At 44.5% G+C, this 19,755-nt stretch overlaps 1 protein-coding gene across 3 annotated transcripts in view; it reads left to right on the forward strand.

Annotated features, from left to right (window-relative positions):
• Positions 1-2,049: 2,049 nt before the first annotated feature.
• The window catches only part of Fez1 (fasciculation and elongation protein zeta 1), a 50,573-nt gene continuing 32,867 nt past the window's right edge, over positions 2,050-19,755 (forward strand). Inside the window, exons 1-2 of one of the 3 annotated variants that reach the window (XM_042674896.1) lie at positions 2,050-2,150; positions 10,968-11,320. In XM_042674896.1, coding sequence (XP_042530830.1) covers positions 11,010-11,320 — 311 coding nt within the window. In that variant the 5' untranslated portion in view covers positions 2,050-2,150; positions 10,968-11,009. Of the gene's footprint in view, positions 2,151-8,337; positions 8,361-10,967; positions 11,321-19,755 lie in introns of those variants that run through there. The other 2 variants (XM_042674895.1, XM_042674898.1) reach the window with 2 other exon arrangements.

The following is a 19,755-nucleotide window of genomic DNA, read 5'->3' on the forward strand; positions in this document are numbered from 1 at the left end:
TTGTCCTGGTTAGCTTCTGCTAAGGGCTAAGGAAGAGAATTAGCCTAAACACTAGTGCATATTAAGTACTTTACATATACTAATTCCCTGACTCGCACAGCCCCAGGATTGGCTAATAATCCTCATTATGCAGATGAGGAAATGATCACAGAAAGGATAACTCACAAGGTAATAAAACCAGGTAGGATCTTTTAGCCACATACTGGTCTTTCTTTCTGAAAGAAGCAATTCTCTGGTTAATACCATCAAAAGGACAAAATGGCCAAGTCTTCTTCATAGCTCAATATTCCCTTGCTTCTTCACATCTTCTTTTTATTTTTGGGTCCTGTTGTGGGGCCTTAACTCTGGGCCTGGGCGCTGTCCCTCAGCTCTTCAGCTCAAGGCTAGCGCTCTACCACTTGAGCCACAGCGCCACTTCCCGCTTTTTTCTTTTTGCTTATGTGGTGCTGAGGAATCGAACCCAGGGCCTCATGCATACAAGGCAAGTGCTCTACCACTGAGCCACCTTCCCAGCCCCCTTCATATCCTCTTAAGGATTAAAATAGCCTCAGAAAGAGTGCATAAATGAGCGAGGAAAGACCATCTTCCCTTTCAGTTGAGCCGAGAGGTACTCTGCCATCAGACAAAATTGGGGTACTCCAGAATATTTTCTTATGTCTTCTTTTCCTTTTGGGGGAAGGGAGCAGTACTAACTCAGAACAGGGGCTCTATTTGTGTGTGTGTGTGTGTGTGTGTGTGTGTGTGTGTGTGTGTGTGTGCTGGGACTGGGGCTTGAACTTAGGATCTGAGCACTGTACTTGAGCTTTTTCACTCAAAGTTGACATTTGACCACTTGAGCCACAATGCCACTTCCAGCTTTTTGGTAGTTAATTGCAAGTAAGAGTCTCATGGACTTGCCTTCCCCAGGCTGGCTTCAAACAGTAATCCTCAGATTTCAGCCTCCTGAATTACAGGTGTGAGCCACCGGCCTCCAGTTTGGGGCAGGCAGTCTTGATCAAAGGCTCCAGTGCTTTTTTGCTTTAATTAATTTTCAGACAGGGTCTCAGGTGTTTTACCAGGGCCTACCCTGGGATCACGGAAATCCTACCTAAGCCTCTCTAGGGATTACTGGAATGAGCCACGATGCCCAGCCTTGTGCCTTGTTTTCTGTCTTCTTTGTCTGCATTATTAGAATTATTAGAACTATTAGATGTCGACGGATAAACACAGACTTCTGCACAGTACATCAACGGAAGACTTGAACTTGCACATGGCCCCAGGGACCTTCCTGAATTTGTGTCTTTAAATTTTTCCCTTACTATCTGAAGTCCTCCGGGGGGCCTGAAACTCTTTCACTCAGATGTCTCCGCTTCCTCCAGCTCTCATCCTGCAGGTTTGGGTAGGGAGAAAAAGAAAAAAAAAACAAGACAAGCATTCCTGCCCAGCTCCTCACCTTTGGCTTGAAATCTGAAAAGCCTTTTGGTGTGGGAGCCTGGCTTGCCCACCCAACCCTAGTGGAATGGAAAGGGAGTTCAGAAAAACACCCGAAGCTCCTTTGAATGTGACTGTGGGCATCTGGGCAAAGCCGCCCACCCATTCAAACCATCTGCTTACACGTTGTGGGGATCCTGGAGTGTCAGGCCCTGCGAGGGAGACATCCTCGTTGGTAGGCCGGGCACGCACGCGCGCGCGCATCCATCTTGGACCTCATGAATATTCATGAGGGCAGCAGCAGAAGGGCCGGCATCAAAAGCTGCGAGAAGCAACCACTCATAAATATGAATACGGGCCGGCCCACGTGCTCCCTTTCCCGGGAAGGCTCACCGGGCGGAGGACGCCCAGGCAGGCCCTGCGCGTGCCCGAGCGGAGCGGGTGCCCGAGCGCAGGCGCGTCCCCGCGAGCCCGGGCGCGAGCGCGGGCAGGGGGCGGGGCGGAGGCGGGGAGCCGAGCGGAGCGGGGCGCCGCGGGAGCCGCGGGGAGGGCCGGGGAGGGGAGGGGAGGGAGCGGCGAGGGAGGGGAGCGCTCGCGGCTCGCGGCTCGCTCCTCGCTGGCTCTCTGGCCGCAGCCGCTGCGCTCCGGCCCCGCTCGCCCAGGCCCGTGGATGGGGGTGTCCGGCTGAACCCGGGATCCGCCTCCGTCCACCAGGACCCGCACAGGTGCAGTCGCCTCCGGTGCGGACCCGACCCCCACAGCGGCTCGGGTGAGGGTCGGGTGGGGGTGGGTGGAGGAGGACAGTTGCGGGGGGGGGGGGATGCCGAGGTCTTCCTGCCCTTCTCGTCCTGGGGAGCGCGGGCAGATGTCAGACCTGGCGATCGTGCATGTGTGAGCGTGCAAGAGTGCACCAGTGCGCGCGCGCGTGCACGTGTGTGTGAAGGGAGGTGGCGGGGTCCAGAACCGTTATCTGGTCGGGTTCTGTGAACCCGGCCCACACTCCTCTTTGTGCGGAAGAACGAGACCCCGCGGCGGCCCGGCCCCTCCCCAGGGCGTGGAGCCTCGGCCCGGCCCGCGCCCGAGCCTTCGGCGGGGTCGGAACCGCTGGCCGCAGCTGCAGTCTGTCCGCTCGGGAGCAGGTCGGAGGAAGGACGGGAGCGGCGGCGCGGTGGTGGTGTGCGGATGTGTGTGAGTGAGTGTGCGTGTGAGTGTGCACACTGGGAACCGGTTCTCCTCCGGACCCAGGGCTCCGGAGACTGCAGGCTTGATTGGCCCTGGCTGCCCCCCTCTCGCCTTTCTCCGTCCCCCCCGCCGCTGGACACACACTTGCTCTCCAGTGTCCACCTCAGATTTGTCCCAAAGGGGCCGTGGGAGTGTGTGTGCGGCCTGCCTGGGATTAGCCAGGCTTCCCTGGAGCGCCAGCTATTGTGCTGCCTGGAGGAGCCCTTTCTTTACCCCCAGCAGAAGGGGGCGAGGGAAAGGGGGGTGCCTATGAGATTTGGAGGTGAATGCAAGAGCAGGAGTGGAAAGAAGCGGGGGGGAGGGGGACTCAGAACCACAAAGGGGTTGCCGATTTAGAAATGACAATGAAAAACTATTTCGTCCCAGCCGGGGAAGCTGCTGGGTTTTGCTGAAGGAGTGGAGGGCCGGTGCTAGGGATGGAGATGGAGATGGAGGAGGAGCATACCATCGATTGACCTATGGAGCAAGTAGTAGGAAGACCCAGGGAGACGCAGTGGGGCTTGCGTGGAGGTGCAGAGGCCCAGCATGGTGAAATTCCCACAGCTCCCACCCGGGATTCACTGGGCTCCGAGCGGCAAAGCAGGGACCGATAATGTTTGCTGCAGTCCCAAGCTGCAGATCCTGCATCATGGTGCTGCAGGGAGAGGCTTCTGTGTTTCCTACTGGGTCTCTGTCAAGCTCTTTTCTCTTCCAAACCACACCATCTATTGGGCGCCCAAGTGAATGGAATAAATTATAGGACAGAATCACACTATAGTCCTGGGTTCCATGATACAGAGGAAAAGAACACATGGGGCTTTGTGGCTCACTCTAGTAATCCTAGCCATTCAAGGGGCTGAGATCTGAGGATCATGATTCAAAGCTAGCCCATGCAGGAAAGATTGATGCTCTTATCCCCAATAAGTGGGAAGTGGAGCTGAAGCTTAAGTGGGCAGAGCATCAGCCTTGAGCAAAGAAAGCTAAGGGACAGTGACAAGGCCACCAGCTCAAGCTTCACTACCAGCACACACCCCACCCCACCCCAAAAAAGGAAAAAGATGAGCCTCCCAGGATTCATTCTTTCTGCCATTTCTTTTATTTACTTATTTATTTAAAGTGTGAACAGACTATCTCTTGTATTGACATTAACTTTGGGGTGGGGTATAAGAGGTTAGGAATAGAATCTAGGGCCTCACACATTCTAAACAAGTGTTCTGTCACTGAAACACATCACTTACCCTAAGAGTGTGTGTCAGTATTAGGGCTTGGCACTGTCCCTTAGTTTTTTTCATTTAAGGTTAGTACTCTACCACTTGAATCACAGCATCACTTCCAGCTTTTTGATTAATTGGAGATAAGAATCTCACAGACTTTTCTGCCCAAGCTGGATTTAAACCTGGATCTTCAGACCTGGGCCTCCTGAGTAGCTAAGGTTACAGGTATGAGCCATCCGTGCAAGCTTTAGCCCTAATTTTTTTTTTTTTTGTCGGTCGTGGGGCTTGAACTCTGGGCCTGGGTGCTGTCTCTGCACTCTTCAGCTCAAGGCTAGTGCTCTACCAGTTGAGCCACAGCACCACTTCCAGTTTTCTGGTGGTTTATTGGAGAAAAGAGTCTCACAGACTTTCCTGCCCAGGCTGGCTTTGAACCGTGATCCTCAGATCTCAGCCTCCTTAGTAGCTAGGATTACAGGCATGAGCTACAGGCACCTGGCTTCTCCTAACTTCTAAAGGTAGAAGGGCTCTGAGAGTAGCTAGGATAAGGACAGTAGCAAGCTTGCCAGGATGGAAAAGTAGAAGATTATTTTCGGTATTTTTGTTGTAAAATAAAGGCACCCTAGGAAATGAAGGCACTCTAGAAAAAAGGAGAGCAAAAGAACATGAGCTAATGAGACCCCTCCCCCAAAAAAGAATCCTGGGGTAAAGAAGGAGTTATGTGATATTATTTCAAGTCAAGTGCCAACTCTAACTAAAGACCCCACCTGGAGGCTATGGTAGGGCCAATCAGGATGATGGAAAGTCATTCTTCTGCTACAGTCTTTCTACAAATGCAGTTGGGTGCCCTGTAATTTCAGATCCCAAATTTGGGTTTTTAGTTTTAACTCCATCTTTGATTCTTTATACAGTGTTTCTTGATTCCTGAATAGTGAGTGAACAAAAACCAGTCAGGATATATTATGGGCTGTTTTGAATAACCACATTTCTGGACTCTAGCTTAGTATTTACTTCTTTTCTAGTCTTTTTAATTCATCTGTTTTTTTTTTTCTCGAGTCTTCCTGAACTTTCAGCATCTTTTCCTTTTGATGCAGTAAAAACTCAACCTCGGCCCTAGATTCTGACTGAACTGGCCCTTGTTGCTCGTTAATAGTGTAGAATCAGCATCCTTGCTAGTAATGCCTTCTCATTCCCCTCCACTCTCACACCCACAGAGGAACACAGATTTAAAGCAAGTGGAAATATCTGCTAATAGCTGGCTAGCTTTCATCTCTCTCTGTAGTAGGAAGTGGGACCAGTGACCCAGGAACTTTAGCCAAATGAATTGAAAAAGGCTTTAGTAAAAAATAAAAACAACCAAAAAATGTCCAAATATTTGGGGTAATAGTTCTCTCATTTGTTAAGCATTTGAAAATATCACACATAGTCTCTGATGGCAGAGATTACTTTTTTTTTTCCTTTGGTCGCGGGGCTTGGGAGTTGTCCCTCGGCTCTTCAGCTCAAGGCTAGTGCTCTACCACTTGAGCCACAGCATCACTTCCAGTTTTCTGGAGGTTTATTGGAAATAAGAGTCTCACAGACTTTCTTGCCCAGCCTGGCTTTGAACCACCATCCTCAGATCTCAGCTTCCTGAGTAGCCAGGATTACAGGCATGAGCCACTGGCTTCTGGCTGAGGTGACCTTTCTTTTGCTTGGAACATGCTTATACCATACATCTGTGCAAGTTATTCTGATTTTCTTAGCCTAATTGGCATTTATCAGACAAGCACTTTCTGAGTTCTTCCCCCCACCCCATCCTGGGGCTTGAACTCTGGGCCTGGGTGCTGCTCTTGAGCTCTTTTTGCTCTAGGCTAGCACTCTACCACTTGAGCCACAAGGTCACTTCTGGCCTTTTTCTGTGAATAATTGGACATAAGAGTCTCATGAACTTTCCTGCCCAGGCTGCCTTTGAACCACAATCCTCAGATCTCAGCCTCCTGAGTAACTAGGATTACAAGCGTGAGCCACCAGCACCTGGCTCACTTTCTGAGTTCTACACATTGTACTTAACACTGCAAATATGTCATTGGGTTCACAGAATGACCTACAAGGTAAGCAGTATTTGAAATCCCATTTTACAGTGAGGGCATTGAGGAACAAGGAAGCAGATAATTTGTCCACAGACTCCCAGGTAGGGTGGTAGAACCAAGATTGGAATCCTGAGTCTAGGCTCTTAGCTGGCTCTGCACTACCTCAATTAACAAATCCCTCGGCTGCCTTTCCCTACTCTCAGTTACACCTCAAGAGCTCTCCCTCCCTCCATCCCTTCTTCCTCTCTCTCCTCCCTTCCTTCCTTTCTTCCTCCCCTTTCCCTTTCATCTTTTCTTTTTCTTTTTTTAAGAGGGTCTTACTGTGTAGCACAGGCTGACCTTAAACTCTCCGTCCTCCTAAAAGCTCATCTTTTTGGTGCTGATGTTCTCTCAAATGAATTTCCTCCTCTTCTTTTTTCTCCCCCTCTTTTCTCTTCCTCCTCTTCTTCCTCTCCTTCCTTCTCATTTTCTTCTGTGCCCTCCTCCTCCTCTTCTTTTTCTTTCCTTTCTCCTCCTTTTGTGCTATGAACTCCTTTGGTAGTATGGGAAAGCCTATGGTATTTCTTCTCTGAATAATGTTTTAAAACCCATTAAAATACTTAGGTTTACAAAGGAAACCAATTTCATTAAAATACAGATATATGGGGGTTAATAAAGAGTAACAGTGAAGGTGAACAGATGAAAGTACATAATATGAATTTATGGAGAGACTACAGTAAAACTCATTTGTTTAATTTACACTGAAAACAAAGAAATATACATATGTATAGTCGAGAGCCTACTCTATAGACCATTGATGAAGGATCCTTAATACAATTAGTTGTGCATTGCCTTTTAAAATTGTTTTTAATATATTTTTATTGTGAAGATACTGTCAGAGGGGTTACAGTTACATGAGTCAGGTAATGAGTACATTTCCTATTGAGCATTGTTACCCCCTCCTTTGTTTCTCCCCTGCCATCCCTTCCCTCCCCACCTCCCCAACTCCTCCCTCCCCCGCCAAAGTTGTAAAATTCGTTTTAAGCTGTGTTGGGCAAAGTGGTGGTGACTAGCCATGTGTGGCTGTTGGATACTTGAAAGGAGATTAATTTGAAGATAGACTGTATATGTAAATTACACACTGGATTTCCAATGTAAATTAGGTCATTAATATTTAATATGAATTACATTGATATGTTAACACTTCGATTATACTGGATTAAGTATATAGTGAAAATATATCTTATAATTGAAATTATTAAATGAACTTGAATTGAAATGATTAAAATGAACTTCCCAAAGTGTGAGCTCTATATCAGCAGCTTCATATAACAAATGAAGAAATCAGTACCCAGTATAACAGCGATGGCAGGACCGTTGGTTTCCTCTTCTCCTTTTCTTGTGGGGAGGCCTGTGATTTTTCTAGGATATGGTTTTACATCTTTACATCTGTTTGGATATCAAGATTTTATCATATTGCTTTTGCAAACTGTGAATGCTCAAAATATGTGTGTGCACAAGTGTGTGTGTGTGTTAGATGTGGGGCTTGAACTCTGGGCCTGGGCTCTGTCCCTCAGCTCTTCATCTCAAGGCTAGTGCTCTACCACTTGAACTACACAGCACCACTTCTAGTTTTTGTGGTTTATTGGAGATAAGAGTTTCATGGACTTTCCTGTCTAGGCTGGCTTTGAACTGCGATTTTCAGATCTCAGCCTCCTGAGTAGTTAGGATTACAGGTGTGAGCCACTGGTCCCTGGCTGTGTGGATATTTTTTGTGCCACTACAATGCTTGGACTTAGGACCTTGTACCCTCTCTTTCTTGCTCACAGCTGTTGTTTTATCACTGGAGACACACCTTCGGTCTGGCATTTTGCTAGTTAATTGGAGATAGAGTCTTGTAAGCTCTTCTGCCCAGAATGGCTTTGAGAACTATGATCCTCCAGATCTCAGCTTCCTTAGTAACTAGGATTACAGACAGGTGTGATGTGAGTCATCAGTGATCAACTATTTGTTGATGCAAAGGTGACTGACTTTCTCCTAGCAAAACTAACATATGAACTGTGCCACTTGCCACACCCAGTTTTGTGAAGGAATGGGCACTAATAGGGCAAATTCTATGGCTCTTGCTGTCTGTTTGGCTTTTCTCAGCTTGTGGTTCCAACTTTAGCATGTAACTGGATCCATGATCCTACAGCTTGGGAGAGAAAAGTTGGGCTGCCTTTCTGTGTTACAGGGAAGGAAGCTGGGCATGTGTAGAGGAGTATGACAGACAGTATTGCTTGAGGGAAACTGTATATAGGGACAGAAGAGAATTTTTCAATGAACACATATTGATTGATTACTGGCCACAGGGCAGCTGGTGTGCTTGAAGCCGTGGAGGACATCAGAGGTTGTTTATGCCCTTGAGGAACTGAAATGAAAATTGAAAGGAGCCAGAATGTACGCACAGATGGATAAACCACAATTGAAGGTGCTATATGAAGAGGGCATGATAATGTGATGTGTGTGTATGTGTGTGTGTGTGTGTGTGTGTGTGTGTGTGTGTGTATGTTTAAGAAGTTTGCAGGCTTGCTGGAAAATGGAAGGCATCCTGAGTGTGCACTGCTCAAGATGGAAGTGGAGTTTGGCTTTGTAACACTTAAGTGACTGGGTTGTTTCCTACAAGATACCAGGTCATTGAGTTCATTCAAAGGCATATGCTCTGTATCTGAATAAAACTCAGGTGTTCATGGGAAAGTCTGTTTACTTCTGTGTCTGTCCCTGAGAAAGAAGTCTTGCCGTGCTGTCCCCAAGCTGCGAGGCTCAGGTAATACTCCTGCCTCCACCTCCTGAGTAACTGGGATATCAGGTATAAACACCACTAAGCTTGGCTGAAGTTTCTATTAGTGTTCTGTTATTTATTTATTTATTTATTGCCAGTACTAAGCTTGAACTCAGGGACTGTTTCTTAGTTCTTTTGCTCAAGGCTAGTGCTCTACTATTGAGCCAAAGCTCTACTTCTGGCATTTTGGTGGCTAATTGGAGCTAAGAGTCTCATGGACTTTCCTGGCCAGCCTGGCTTCCTACTATGGTCCTTAGATCTCAGACTCTTAAATAGCTAGGATGACAGATGTGAGCCACTGGAACCTGGCTTCTATTATTTATTAATGAGAAGATAAGGACTGTGATCCTTTATCCAAAATATTTAGGGCTAGGTTTCTTTCAGAATTTAGATTATTTCCAATTTTGTAAGGTAGTAACAGAATGCCTATTTTGCATTCTGTTCTCTGTGGTCTGAGGGTAGCAATTTCTTTACTTATTATTTTTTATTTATGTTAGGATAGAACCCAGGGCCTTGTGCAGCTCAGGATCATGGTCTATCACTCTGCCATTCAGCTATACCAGTCTCTTCTATAATGAAAAAGCTACAGCAAAATACAATAAATTAAAATCATAAGTAACTTCACATTCAGTTTGGGTTTATTTATTTATTTAGAGATAGAGTCTTTGTGTAGCCCAGACTGGATTTGAACTTGAAAGATTCTCCTGCCTTGGCCTTTCTTTCTTTTCATTTCGTTTCTTTTCTTTCCTTCCTCCCTCCCTCCTTCCCTCCTTCCCTCCCTCCCTCCCTTCCTCTTTCTTTCTTTTTTTTTTGGTCCGGTTGTGGGGCCTGAACTCTGGGCCTGGGCGCTGTCCCTCAGCTCTTCAGCTCAAGGCTAGCGCTCTACCACTTGAGCCACAGCACCACTTCCGGCTTTTTTCTTTTTGCTTATGTGGTGCTGAGGAATCGAACTCAGGGCCTCAGGCATGCAAGGCAAGCGCTCTACCACTGAGCCACCTTCCCAGCTTTCTTTCTTTCTTTCTTCCTTTCTTTCTTTCGTTCTTTCTTCTTTCTTGTTGGTCGTGGGGCTTGAACTCTGGGCCTGTGCACTGTCCCTCAACTCTTCAGCTCAAGGCTAGCGTTGTACCACTTGAGCCACAGTACCACTTCCGGTTTTCTGAGTGGTTTATTGGAGAAAAGAGTGTCATGGACTTTTCCTGCCCCGGCTGGCTTTGAACTGTGATCCTCAGATCTCAGCCTCCTGAGTAGCTAGGATTACAGGTGTGAGCCACCTGCGCCTGGCTGCCTTGGCCTTTCAATGCTGGGATTATATGTGTGCACCATAATGCCTAGGCTGTGTCAGGTTTTATTGGTAAAGATCTTCAGGTCATGTCATGTTTCTGCAAAACAAGCTATAAAATTTATAGTTTTTTAGAGCACATAGTGAGGGTCTGTGTACGTATGAGGTATTGTGGTAGTAGTAGTGAGAAAAAAATGTTGAATGATATTAACATTTGTCATCTGCTAAACTCTGATTTAAGCGCTTACCTGCTTATAGATTTAATCTTGTAAAGACCCTTTGAAGTAGTCCTGCTGCTCTTGTCTGTGCGTGCATGCATGTGTATGTGTGCACATGTGAGCACACACATGCATGCACACCAGTACTGGTTTGAACTCCGGGCCTGAGCTCTGCCTCCAAGCTTTTTTATTCAAGCCTAGTACTCTACCACTTAAGCCATAGCTCCACTTTCAGCTTTTTGGGTGGTAAACTAGAGATAAGTGCCTCGTGGACTTTCCTGGCCAGTCTAGCTTCGATCCTAGCTGCAATCCTCAGCTCTCAGCTTCCTGAGTAGCTAGGATTACAGGTATGACCCACTGGCATCCAGATTGCTATTGCTGTCTTGAGAAGAATAAAAGAAAGTACAGCTGAGTTTCTTTTTGTTAAGCTTGTTTAAGGTCATAGGTGGCAGGATCTGAATAGGATGGACATCTGGGCAATCTGGCTCAGGAGCTGCCTACTTACCCACAATGCTTTGGTTTTTGGAGCAGGGAATTAGAAGCAGACATATCTCCAAAGTTCACTTTATTTAACTAATTGATTAACATATTTTGAAGTCCTTAAGTGCACAGTAGAGGGGAAGTGCAGAAGCAGCAGATGCCAGGAAAACAGAATTTTTATTTCCAAGGGATATTGAGTAATGGAATACATGACTAAAGTTCCTCAGGACAAGCACAAAACCCAGCCCCAGCTCACACTGCCCTATGTATTTCTTTCAGGGAAACAAATCCTGAGAATTGCTGTTGTATCTCAGTGCCAGGATGGAGGCCCCACTGGTGAGTCTGGACGAAGAGTTTGAGGACCTGAGGCCCTGCTGCTCCGAGGACCAGGAGGAGACACCCCGAGGTCTCTATGGCACATCTCCCCACCATCTGGAGGACCCCTCCCTCTCTGAGCTTGAGAATTTTTCTTCTGAAATCATCAGCTTTAAGTCCATGGAGGACCTCGTGAATGAATTTGATGAGAAGCTCAATGTCTGCTTTCGGAACTACAACGCCAAGACCGAGAACCTGGCGCCTGTGAAGAACCAGTTACAGATCCAAGAGGAAGAGGAGACCCTACAGGATGAGGAGTAAGGAGTCTTACTTGCCCTCACCTGCCTCAGTGATATAGTTTGACCTCCTTGACCTAGAACTCGTTTCTGTCTGGCACAAGGTTTATGGGGCAGTGACCTGGTAATTGTTGGCATTGTTCTCTAGATGTCCCTACAGTCACCTGCAGAATGCTTTCTTAGACTGAAAACTTAGGGAAATGAAAGATTTAGCTTTTCCTCATCTCAAAACAGAATTTAAAATTTTTTAAAATTGTTATTATACAGTGATGTACAGAGGGGTTACAGTTACATAAGTAAGGTAGAGTAGATTTCTTTTTGAACAATGCTAACAAAATAGAATTTTAGAAGCACAGAAAATGTTAAGATCTAGCCAGTTTTGTTTCAATGGTAATCTATGCGTATATTCAAAATAAGAGGGAGAAAAAAATTGACTGTGATGGAGAGATCTGTCATTGGACCAATTTGCCCTCAAGAAACATCAGAAATCTGAAAAATTCAGAATTAAAACAATTATTTCCCACCTCCCCAGTTCTGGGAATTTATTTATAAATGTTTACCCAAAAAAGAAACTTTCCATGTAGCTGGGTGCCACTTGCTTCTGCATGTAATTCTAGCTACTCAGGAGGCTTGAGAACTGAGGATCACAGTTCAAAGCCAGTTTGGACAGCCAAATCTGAGATTAATCCAAATTAACCAGCAAAAATCCAGAATAGAGCGGGATACTGGTGGCTTACTCTTGTAATCCTAGTTACTCAGGAGGCTGAGATCTAAGAATCATAGTTCAAAGTCAGCCCAAGCAGAAAAGTCTGTGAGACTTTTATCTCTAATTAACCACCCCCAAACCTGAAGTGGAACTGTGGCTCAAGCTGGTAGAAACTAGCCTTGAGCACAAAAGCTCTGGTTCAAGCCCCATGGCCAACAAAACAAAACAAAAATCCAGAAGTGGAGCTGTGGCCCAAGTGATAGAGTACCAGCTTTAAGTGAAACTCAGTAAGACAGTGAGCTCTATACCCACAGAAAGAAAGAAAGAAAGAAAGAAAGAAAGAAAGAAAGAAAGAAAGAAAGAAAGAAAGAAAGAAAGAAAGAAAGAAAGAAAGGAAGGAAGAAAGGAAGGAAGGAAGGAAGGAGGGAACAAAGGAAGAAAAGAAGGAAAGAGAAAGGAAAGAGAGGAGAGAGAGAGAAAGGGAGGGAAGGAAGGAGGAAGAAAAGGAAGGAAGGAAGGAGGAAAGGATGGTTTCAAATTGAACTGAGAACTACCCTGGACAAAGTAAAGGGAGAAACTAGATGATACAGTTTTTGAGTATGCAGATTCCCTGTTTCACTTATTAGCTACCTCGTAGTGTCTTAGCAGATGTTAAGGAGAAAAAAAAAAAAATCTGAAAAAAGAGGAGGGGCTAGAAAGAGAAATGGGGGTAATTTGTTGTTTAAATTAAGCAAGAGTTGTAGGCATTTAGAAAAATATGCATGAATGCCTCAAATATGTATAAATTCCTCTTTAGGAAACACACAAATAATATCCAGTACTGGTCATGGAATATTAGTGCAACTGTGCTTTTGTTTATGATTGTTGCTGTTGGTTTGTTTTGTCTTTCTTCTTTCCCTCCCTCCCTCCCTCCCTCCCTCCCTCCCTCCCTTCCTTCCTTCCTTCCTTCCTTCCTTCCTTCCTTCCTTTTCTTTCTTCTTTCTTTTTTTGTGGTCCTGGGCTTGAACTCTGGGCCTGGCTGCTGTCTCTCAGCTCTTCAGCTCAAAGCTAGCACTCTACCACTTGAGCCACAGTGCCACTTCTGGTTTTCTGAGTGGTTCATTGGAGATAAGAGTCTCACAACCTTTCCTGCCCGGGCTGGCTTTGAACCTTGATCCTCAGATCTCAGCCTCCTGAGCAGCTAGGATGACAGGCATGAGCCGCTGATGCCCAGCAATTGTTTTGTTTTTCTCTGGCCATGCTGGGGTTGGAACACAGGGCCTTGTGCTTGGTAGACAGCTGTCTGTCACTGAAATCCTCCCTCAGCCCCTTTCACTTCTCATGGATTTGAGTTGCCCATAAATAGCAAGGTAAAAAGTGTGTCCTAGAGGATCTGACTGTATTTGATGTCTCCCAAGGTGGCACCTCTGTCAGTGCAGAACCCATACGTCTACTGTCTTCCATTGCATTTTTACCATTTAATTCAGTATAGTAATACACCGTTTAACACAATGTGTAGTAAGCGATCAAGTAATGTTTTAGAATGAAAATATGCATTGGATGAGTGGTATCCACAAAGCCTTGCAGGTCCATTTCTCACAGCATTTCCTTCTTTGTCTTTAATTAACGCTAGTCTGACTATAGGAAGCATGTCAGCCTGGTGACCAGTGTTAGAACGGTGCTTAGAAATGATGTTTTCATTCAATTTCAAGTTTCCAACCGATTCTTTTCAAATCCTAAGCTGGTTGTCATTTGCTCAATTTCTGTAAGTCAGAAAAGAATGTCTCTATAGCTACTTTATGCAGAGAATAGTTTTTCACTCCAGTTCAATAGGCGATGAACTAGAAACACAAAGATGATGAATTCTAATTTTCCTACTCCTCTCACTAACTCGCTGGGTGAACCTTGGGCACGTCACTTAACTCTAGTTGACTGCGTGGGTCTTCATCTTTGAAACTTCCAGAGCTCTATCTTGGTGAAGCAGGGCTAAGGACTCACAAAGAATCCAGTTTCTTCCTGCTCCCAGGATGTACTCTGCAAATGACCTTTTTAACGTGTGTCCCATTTCTATGGCTTCCAACAAATCATCCCTCCTCACCATCCACACTCTCCCTTTGCCTCATTAAGGGTTAAAGCCCAATGAGCAGCTTCTTCATCTCTCCAGATACATTAGCTGAGGCCACTCAATGTTAATTACTGTCACATAGCATTATCAGGCTTCTCTGACTCATTTTACTGCTTCATTGACTGCCTTGGCTAAGAGACTGAAGGCTAGATCACTTCTTAGAGACAGAGTAAGATGTCGGGACCTCGTAGAGGGAAGAAATAGATACCATACTTTCTAGACATTCGGTGTCTCTAACTGTACATCTTTTTTGTTGTTGTTGTTTTATTTCATTTCATGTTATTGCCTTATCAATTATACAGAGGGAGGGATTTCATTGTTACATCTCTATACGAGTCAATGCTATATTCCAATCAATTTCACCCTTCCCTCCCCAATTACACTCTCCACATTCTTCCCTTCCCTAAGCCCTGGCACATCTTCAAGTGAAACGTACACCACACATTAATGCAAACCTTTCAGCTGTGAAATTATGACTCAGTAAAGGGAAAAAGGTGATTTGAGATCTAACTTGGTTGCAAATATCCTTTATTGTTATTATGATAAACCTGCTCAGATTCAGTATCCAGAGAGTATCTCAGTATCCAGAGACATGTTTCATTCACAAAATGAATTGCAAGTGTTTTGAGTAGGGTTAGAATTAAATGATAGCAAAAGTGGGGAAATTCTTGGCTCAATAAAATTCCATAAAAATTGGAGAAATCCAGGGCTGGGAAGGTGGCTCAGTGGTAGAGCGCTTGCCTTGCATGCCTGAGGCCCTGGGTTCGATTCCTCAGCACCACATAACCAAAAAGAAAAAAGCCGGAAGTGGCGCTGTGGCTCAAGTGGTAGAGCGCTAGCCTTGAGCTGAAGAGCTGAGGGACAGCGCCCAGGCCCAGAGTTCAGGCCCCAAGACCGACCCCCCCCACCAAAAAAAAAAAAGGAGAAATCCTAAAGTAAGTGCAATGATTCCCTTAGAAGTTTTGATTCCCCCCATCCCCATCCTTATTTGGAACTATTGGGAGTTGACTGGAAAATCAGCTCATCTCTGGTTTCAGGGCATAAAGGCTGTAAGATGTTGAAGGACAGTCAGATTCCAATACCATGTTTATTTTCTGGTTTTGAATTCAGGATCTCTTTGTGTGTGAGTGATCACCTTTCTCCCTTGCCATAAATGATAGGACCTGGCATTTAGAACTCAGAGAGGTCCTGACAAAAAGGGGACTAGACAATCCTCACCTTCCTCCCCTCACTCAGCCCTCTTGCAAGTACCCTGCAAATGGAGGGGCCAGACATTAGCCTGGACTAATGGCTATTTCCTGTTCTTCAGATAGAATGGATTACGATGATGTCAAAGGCCACACAATAAACAAGTGATTATTAGACATACTTTATTTACTTTTGAGACAGAGTATTGCTATGTATCCTGGGCTGGCCTAGAATTTGCCATAGGTCCTGCCTCAGCTTCCTGAGTGCTGGGATTACAGGTATATACCACCATAGCCAGCAATAAGTGTTGGTTTTTTTTTTTTTTTAAGAGAATTTAATTCTCTTCTTAGAGGTTTATTTTCATCATAGAAGGCAGAAAGAGTGTTGGTTCTTTGTTTCTTTGAAGATGTATGGGGGTGGGCGGGAGGGATTGAATTTGCCAGGCAAGTGCTGTAGTACTTGAGCCATGATGCCAGTTTCAAATAAGGCCTCATATTTTTTGCCTGGATGTTGGATCTTCATTTACCTACCTGTGCCCATATCAAGCCAGGATTACATCTGTAATCCACTATGGATTGGGTAGTACTATGCCCAATAAGTTAGTTGAGGTGCCCAGGCTAGCCTTGAACCAGGATTCTCCTAATTTCCACCTCCCAAGTAGCAAGGATTATAGTTAGAGACCATCACTCCCGGCAAGATAGTGTGATTTCATTTAAATATTTGGAAAGTATCTATAAAAACTCCTCCAAGGGCATTCACATGCTAATTATTGCTAATTTCTAAACATGAAGTGCAATTTAAAAAAAGAAAGAAATAGGGTTGGAGGTATGACTCAGGTGGTCGTGTGCCATCCTAGGAGCAAAAGTAATCATCCGATAGCAAGTTCAAGTCTCAGTCTTGGACAATTAAAAAAAAACAAAAAATAGGAATCAAGAAGTGCAAAATGTGTGCATACTACTTAAACAAATAAGTGCAGACACTGGCATGACTGAACATAAAGTATTGGGCTAGGGAAGAAGCCACCTGAAGAAGAGTGAAGGGAAATGTTTCAAGTCAGAATTTAATTAGCTCTTTCAACTGTTTACTATATTGTCAGAAATAGATACTCGTGTGTGTGTGTGTGTGTGTGTGTGTGTGTGTGTGTGTGTGTGTGTGTGCATGTGTGTTTGGAGCCTATCTACTTGTCTTGGCACAGTCCATTCTGTTGGTTTTGCTCATACTCTGACAATATCCTTTTCCTAGTGCCCAGCCCATCTGTGGTAAAAGACAATTTTCTTTACATAGTACTTAAGCCTGAGCTATAAAAGATGCACACCTATAGCCTTTGCTGTGATTGTGGAGACTATGACCCCAAAGTGAATCTCTGGTATTGTGATAGGAACTGAGGCAACCTCTTTATCTTTGATAAATGATGGCACAGATCACTTACAAAGTCTTTCTTCAAGACAAGAATAAATAGCACAGCTAGGTTCCCATGACTCCTGCCTGTACTCCTAGCTGCTCAGGAGGTTGAGATCTAAGAATCTGAGATAAAAAGGCAGACAAATCTGCAAGACTCTTATCTCCAGTTAACTTGCAAAAGCCAGAAATGGAGGTATGGCTCAAGTGATAGAGTGCCAACCTCAGCCAAGCAAGAGGAGTAAATAGCAGGATACTTCTTAGAGAAGTCAATGCCTGGATGTATTTACAAGTATGTATGTATTTATTTGTTCATCTTTGCAGTTCTAGAGGATCACACCCAGGACCTTGCACATGCTAGGCAAGTACAAGTGCATTGAACCCATCTCCGAGAAGTGAAATTTTATAGGATACTTAAAAAAAAAGGAATATATTCCCCAGTGCTGGTGGCTCATACCTGTAATCCTACCATTCAGGAGGCTGAGATCGGAGGATCACAGTTCAAAGCCAGCCCCAGAAGGAACATTTCTGAGACTCTATCGCCAATTAATCACAGAAAAAGCGGGAAGTGGAGCTGTGGCTCAAGTGGTAGAGCACTTCCCTTGAGCAAAGAGGAATATATCCACTCCTAAGATAGTCTGAGAGCAAAGCCCTTGTTCTGCACATTCTTCCCCTACCACTGGCTCTGAGTCCTGGCTGGTCCCTGCCATGTGCCCCCTTTACCTTCCTGGGTAGGAGCTAGAGAAAAAGACACTCCATGCCCTGTTACCCCTGCACCATCCTTCCGTAATCTGATGAAAGCACAAAGACTAGAATAATATGGGGTTTGCACACAGAGCCATTGTTTAAACAGCTGTCCTAGGCTGTGATTTGGATCTTGGTATATTATTCGAATTTGTACGCTAATGGGCAGGCATGTAGCAAATCATAAAGAGTTGGAATCTTGCCTGCGTTCAAAGCCACCTTTGCCATCATTGGCTGTGTGCGTTTAGACAACTTATTAATGTCACTATGTTTTAGGTGTGTTTCATAAGCTTCTGCCTTGTGAGTTGTTGTAAGGATGATTGCATCAGAGAGCATAAAGAGCTTAGAAGAGCATTTGGCTCAGCAAGCAAGTGTCCATTGCTGTTGTAATTGTTAAATGGCCACTGAGTAAGCAGGAGAAGGGTATAGAAATGAGGAAATAGAAATTACAATAGAAATAGACATTTCTTCTTGAGTTTCATGACAAAATTCAGTCCATAGCAGTAAAGCTCAGATGAGAAAAGTAGGAGTTCCCTCCCTAAATGATGAGAATGCTCAGTTGTCACTTTTAGTCTCAAGGTCATTGCAAGGTGTAAGGTCTATTAATGTCTCAACTTCCATCCAACTTAGAAGAGGTACCAAAGACTCCGGCCTATTTTGGGCTCTGCTGAGTCTCACTTTTGCAGGTGGCAGGGACACATCTGAAGGTCAGTTCCTGCATGCATGTCCATAGTTAAAGCAGTGAATGTCAGGTTACATGGTGACAATGAATAGTCCCATGACCCTTCCAGTAGAGGGAGCTTTGAGTTAGATGTAGCAACTCACATTTGCTTCTTGGCTCCAGAAAGCGAATGGGTCTTCCATTTAGAAGTAGCCAGGATTGATGTAGTTTTAATAGTGCCCAGTGGAGATTGGGATATCACTATTTCCCAAACAGGCTCTATTCCCTGGCACCAGTGGCTCAAGCCTGTAATCCTAGCTAATCAGGAGGCTGAGATCTGAGGATCAGAGTTTGAAGCCAGCCTGGCTAGGAAGGTTCGTGAGACTCTTATCTCTAATAAATCAGCAAAAAACTGGAAGTGCAGCTGTGGCTCAAGTGGTAAAGCACAAGTCTTGAGTAAAAAAGGCAAGGGAGAGATCCAGGTTCTGAGTTCAAGTCCCAGTACTGGCACATGTATGTGTGCACACGCACACTCACAAGATTCTGGGCACTTGATGAGTTAGTCCTCTCAAAGTGTCTTCTTGTAATGATAGAAAAGTACAAGCAGATGCCTCAACTTGCCAATAAGTCATGTTTTCTTGGGCCTCTTTTATTTGTTTTACCACTATTCACATTCATGGGAAAAATCTTTTTGCTTATATCTGCATTTATTGCATACCAGGCCTGATTTTATGTTAGTAGAACCCACCTCCTACATTACTGCTATGTATCTGATTTCAAGTTTGTATTCTGAAATATCTAAATATTCTATACCTGTCTATCTAAATTTTGCACTTAACTTTTAGCATCTTATAAGGTAAAATTGATCTTTATTTATACCTGTTTGCTTATTTTTAAAAATAATTTTATTCTTACTATATTAATAAGTTGTACAGAGGGGCTACCATTTCATAAGTCAGCCACTGCATACATTTCTTTTCTTTTGTTTTTTGGATAATGTCACCTCTTCGTTTACTTTCCCCCAGTCTTCCCCCTCCCATCCCAGCCCACAAGTTACACAGGACACTTTTTACATAGTGAATATTGAGTAGCATGATTACATTTGTTCACTCTTTCTCCCTCCCTTTCTGTGCTCCATCTTTAACCTCCCCCAGAAGAGGAAAAAAAAAACCCAAAGCAAAAACAAAACCACCACCACCACCAATAATAACAATAACAACAAGTTATTTGCTTATTTTTTTACACGATTCTTTGATTAGATTCATATATTTAAATTAAATGTACCTCCTCAGAGCTTGGTATTATGAGTGTCAGTCATGTTGACAGGCACCTGCTTTGTCCAATAGAATATCTGTCATTAACGAATGTAAACTCCAGGGCTGCTGGTTTCCACGGATGACATTATTATAAGCCTGGCTCACTGATTAACATTAATATCTTGCTATCTACTAATCTATGCATTTTTTTCTTGATTTGTGATTATGATTTCAGATTTTTCCCCAATCCTGCCTTTAAAAAAAAAAAATGATGGTAGAGATCTAACCCAGGGCTTTGCTTATGCTGGGCAAGTGTTCTACCACTACCCAGCCCACACAGCCTGCTCTATTTTTCCCAAAAAGATCTTTTGGTGATATATGAGGCAAGTGATAATATTT

This window comes from Dipodomys spectabilis, unplaced genomic scaffold (genome assembly GCF_019054845.1).
Source record: "Dipodomys spectabilis isolate Male_0828 unplaced genomic scaffold, ASM1905484v1 ptg000023l, whole genome shotgun sequence".
Taxonomy (NCBI): domain Eukaryota; kingdom Metazoa; phylum Chordata; class Mammalia; order Rodentia; family Heteromyidae; genus Dipodomys; species Dipodomys spectabilis.